The following is a 4,085-nucleotide window of genomic DNA, read 5'->3' as shown; positions in this document are numbered from 1 at the left end:
TATTCCCTTTGGTGTTTAATGCCCAGCATACCCAAGTACCCGACGTTATGACTATTTAAGTCAGTGACTTTTTTAAAGCATAAAAATAAGAAACTGTTATCTTTAGTTTACAAACTTTCTGTTTTTCTTTTTGGGTAATTTTGTTAGTTTCATAAATCTTTAGGAATACAATGATCGCAATGTATTTTACTCTCACTACCGATATAGAGAATATATTTTATTTTATTCTTTTTATAAATAGTAACAATATGCAATTTACCATTTTGGCCGATAATAGCAATATATATCCTAAAACTTGTATAATGTATTTTTTCCAAACCATTTTACACATATCATGTTACATTGTTACATATTACTATTCTCAGATAAATCTAAGTACGTTATTATTATGTGTATATATATATATGGGAACATATTGATATAAAACTAACATTGTTACTGTTGTTCTTAGATTTCTGTTACATGAACTTCTTCATTCGAGTCAATTCCTACCCAGTTTGTGAGAGAGAAAAGGAACTCCCTGAATCCAACTTTCCCATCCTTGTTCCAGTCCATTTCTTCTGCATTTATGAACAGATGATAGGGTAAAAAAAATGCAAGATTTGAATAAATAATTTATGATTTTGTGTTTGTTCAAATATTTCAGCGGTTAGGCTATGTTTGTTACACATGACATAAATGAACAAGCTTTCTAAGGCCATATTCAATGATGATGATGCAAAGGGCAATTATGTCTTTTTGTACATACGAGAGATCAAAAGTGGGACAAAAAATTTGCAAAATTTTTCTCATGGAAACTTTTCTCGGTCCTAGTTCAATGCATGTCAAATGTTGTACAACCTGTTATGTTTTGTTATGTTCTGTTCTGTTTAGAGCAATAAAATAAAGGGCATACTGAAACGATTGGTGGTGACATGGATTGGAGATTTCTCTAAAGGGAAGTGATCGTTCATAGCTTTGCTAATGTCCTTCTTGTTAAGTTTCCCATCACCATTTTTATCAAGATATAAGAACGCTTCAATTATGGTATCAAATGTAGCTTTTAGCACAGGAGAACCAAATTTTGTTCCCTAAATCAATAATATATTCATCAAATTTTGCTCAAAAAAAAAAAAAAAAAAAACTAAAATTTATCAAAAATAGAACATTGTTGTTACCGTTTCATTTGAGGAGGGAGTGCCCTCTAAGAGATAAATAAGGCACAATACAACAATAAACTCGTTAAATTTGATGCCTTTTCTTCCATTCAAATCACAACACTCAAAAAGATCATCAATTTCTTGCTCCGTGTAGTTAAATTGTAATTCTTGTAAGCAAATTCTCAGCTCCTCACGATTGATAAATCCATTCGAATCAACATCTGTATAAGAAAGTAATTAGGGTTAAATCCAATAAATAGCAACATATTTTCAACATTTGTCTATTATAGCATCTTATTTTCGTTTCTTCCTATTACAACATTTCACATTGAAACTTTAACCTAATTATAACAATAAAAATATCACTAGGTAGGTTTTTAAAACTAAAAAGTCTTCATGAGAAAAAGATTGAGAGTGCAATGCTATAACTGGATGGATTTTTTAAACTACAATGCCTTAATAAGAAGAAAAAAAGTTTAAAAATTGAATTCTCTAATAAAGAGAAGTAAAAGTAAGATGATATATTACACAATGAATGAAAATACATTGCGATTTCTTACATTGAGTTAAACTAATAATTACTAATTTAGAACTCACAATATTTAAATAAACATGCAGCCAAACAATTCTGAAAAAAATGATTAGTGAGAATAAATATAAAATTATGTAATTGCTTGTAACTTTCATCAACTAATAATCTTATTATAGCATCCTATTTAAATTTCTTCCTATTAAGTTATATTAATTTCATCAATATACAATGTCATAACTTGATAGATTTTTTAATGTACAATGATTTTATAAGAAAAAATAAAATAAAAAATGCAATGCTTTATTCGAAATAAACGAAAGTAGGATGTTTTAATACACAAATAAATGAAAGTACATTGCCATTTCTTGCATTTAGCCCAATAAATTACTCAAACTTTAACTCGGAATAACTAAATTAACTGATTAAGCATGAAGCCAAACGTCCCTTAACATTGCTTTGTTAGAATAAACTAATTATCTGTAATTTAATCAGCTAATTATCTTAATCATACTTGGATTTTCCAACAACAATGATCACCTCTAATCTAAAATGATTACTAAAAGAAATATAAAATTATATAATGGTACCCACCGAATGAAAATTATTTACAAACAAAAAAAAAACAGAAAAATAGTGGATAAGAATTAAAATATTGTTAAACTTACCATATTGTCGAAAAACATCTCTAATCTCTTGTAATCCCTCTCTAAATTGAGGAAACCTGAGAATTATGCTATTGATGGATTTGAATTTGCTATTTCCAGATGTACTTCTTTGTTTGACCTCTATCATTTTCTTTTCAAGCTTACTATCTAACTTTTCATATCTGTTTCTTGAATGGCAAAATCGTAATATTCCTCCAAATTTGTTTGATAATGACTTTAGAGAAGGGCACGGACGAGATGTACCTTCAAAAAAATTAAAACGTTTCATGAATACAAAATCGAGAATTAGCTTTACTTTTATCCTTTGATAACAATACATTTACATGTTTTTATTCATAATTGCAGTGTATTTTTACATTGTTTACAAGATTATAGCAATATGTAATGTGAAACTTGCAAAATGTTATAAGTTTTAGGCTACATATTGATATATTACTGAAGCGGGATTATTAAAATTTAATAATTTTACATTTATAATATCTTTTAAAATGTTACTTATTTTAATTATTTTATGTATGGTACCATACATCCCTCCTACATTATTCCCAATAAATCGCTTTTTAGTAGAAAACAAAATGTGTTACTTTTTTTGGTAAAAAGTTTGCTATTTGGTGCATTTCCCCATAAATAAAATAAATTTTACATGTTTTAGGTAAAATGTTGTTATTAACCATAAATAAACTATAAGGAGCTGTTATATAGTGTTCTAAGCGTTATATGGTGTTCTTGGCTTATTTTTCTTTTGTGTGTATAAAATGAAAGGTGATTTGTAAACTGCATTTTTTTTTTATACATAACAATTGTGTTTTAAAATGTTGTATTTTACAACTTTATAAATTTTAAATTTTTGTCTATGAAGAAAAAACTATTATGTACAAATCATATATAAAAGTTACGGGATGAAAAGGAAAACAAATAAACAAAGGTCTGGGCTTTTTTTTCCTTTTAATTTAAAGGAAAAGGAGAGGTAGTTTTATTTTTCCTTTTAAAATTTTATAACTGATAACTTTATATAGTCAACTTTGTGTTTCTGATAATATTCGCAATTGAAGGAGTTCAAATGTTATGAAGTAGATTACGGCACTGCTCTGAACCAATAATAGCTAAATCCAATGATTTTCAGCAATTCTAATTCGAACCCAATTTCAACTTACATAAATAGAGAATAAACAACAAATTGATAGCATTTACATCACATTAATCTCAAACACTTGAAATCGGATTTGACAAACCAGCTTTTTGAATCATAATACAAAATATTAAAAGCAGTAGCATGAACTACAAATATTCAAATACGTAAAAATGCAAAAGGAAATTGAGAAAAATAGACTAACCCATTCAAGCTTGGAATGTTGGAATGAGCTGATTTTGTTTGTGATTAGGGCAACCAGAGACGTAACGTGAATAAAAGGGTGAAGAAGTGAAAAAGAAGTAAAGTGGAATATGTGGAAAAGAATCAGGTTCTTGTAAAAGCATTACCATATAACCATTTAGGGATGTTAATTCAACTAACCTTTATAAATGGTTTTATTAATAAAAATTATATATTTTAAATGAAAGTAACCATTTTCTTTGGAACATCCCATTCCCATTCCCATTCCGGAGTACATAGTTAGATCCGTTGCCGAGTTGGTGGGAATTTGATGATACCTTACGTAAAGTTGTCCCGAAATCTGATAATGTACGACTGACATTGTCAATTCTATAACGACATTATACAACTCCGGCATTCCATACATACATTACGGA

The 4,085-nt window shown here is 28.1% G+C and overlaps 1 protein-coding gene across 2 annotated transcripts; it reads right to left on the bottom strand.

Annotated features, from left to right (window-relative positions):
- Positions 1-284: 284 nt before the first annotated feature.
- Positions 285-3,757, bottom strand: LOC144998816 (putative calcium-binding protein CML22). 2 transcript variants are annotated; one of them, XM_078958553.1, is made up of 5 exons: positions 3,671-3,757; positions 2,337-2,579; positions 1,158-1,360; positions 896-1,070; positions 285-560 (listed from the first exon to the last, which is right to left on the bottom strand). In XM_078958553.1, exons 1-5 carry the CDS (start codon positions 3,672-3,674, stop codon positions 448-450), a joined length of 738 nt encoding a protein of 245 aa, XP_078814679.1. In that variant the 5' UTR covers positions 3,675-3,757; the 3' UTR covers positions 285-447. The 2 variants fall into 2 exon arrangements, with proteins under 2 accessions (XP_078814679.1, XP_078814685.1); XM_078958559.1 differs by having other exon boundaries at positions 480-560; positions 841-1,070.
- Positions 3,758-4,085: the final 328 nt, after the last annotated feature.

Source organism: Lactuca saligna, chromosome 1, assembly GCF_052625555.1.
Source record: "Lactuca saligna cultivar CGN05327 chromosome 1, ASM5262555v1, whole genome shotgun sequence".
Taxonomy (NCBI): Eukaryota; Viridiplantae; Streptophyta; class Magnoliopsida; order Asterales; family Asteraceae; genus Lactuca; species Lactuca saligna.
This window is presented reverse-complemented; position numbering and strand designations above follow the sequence as displayed.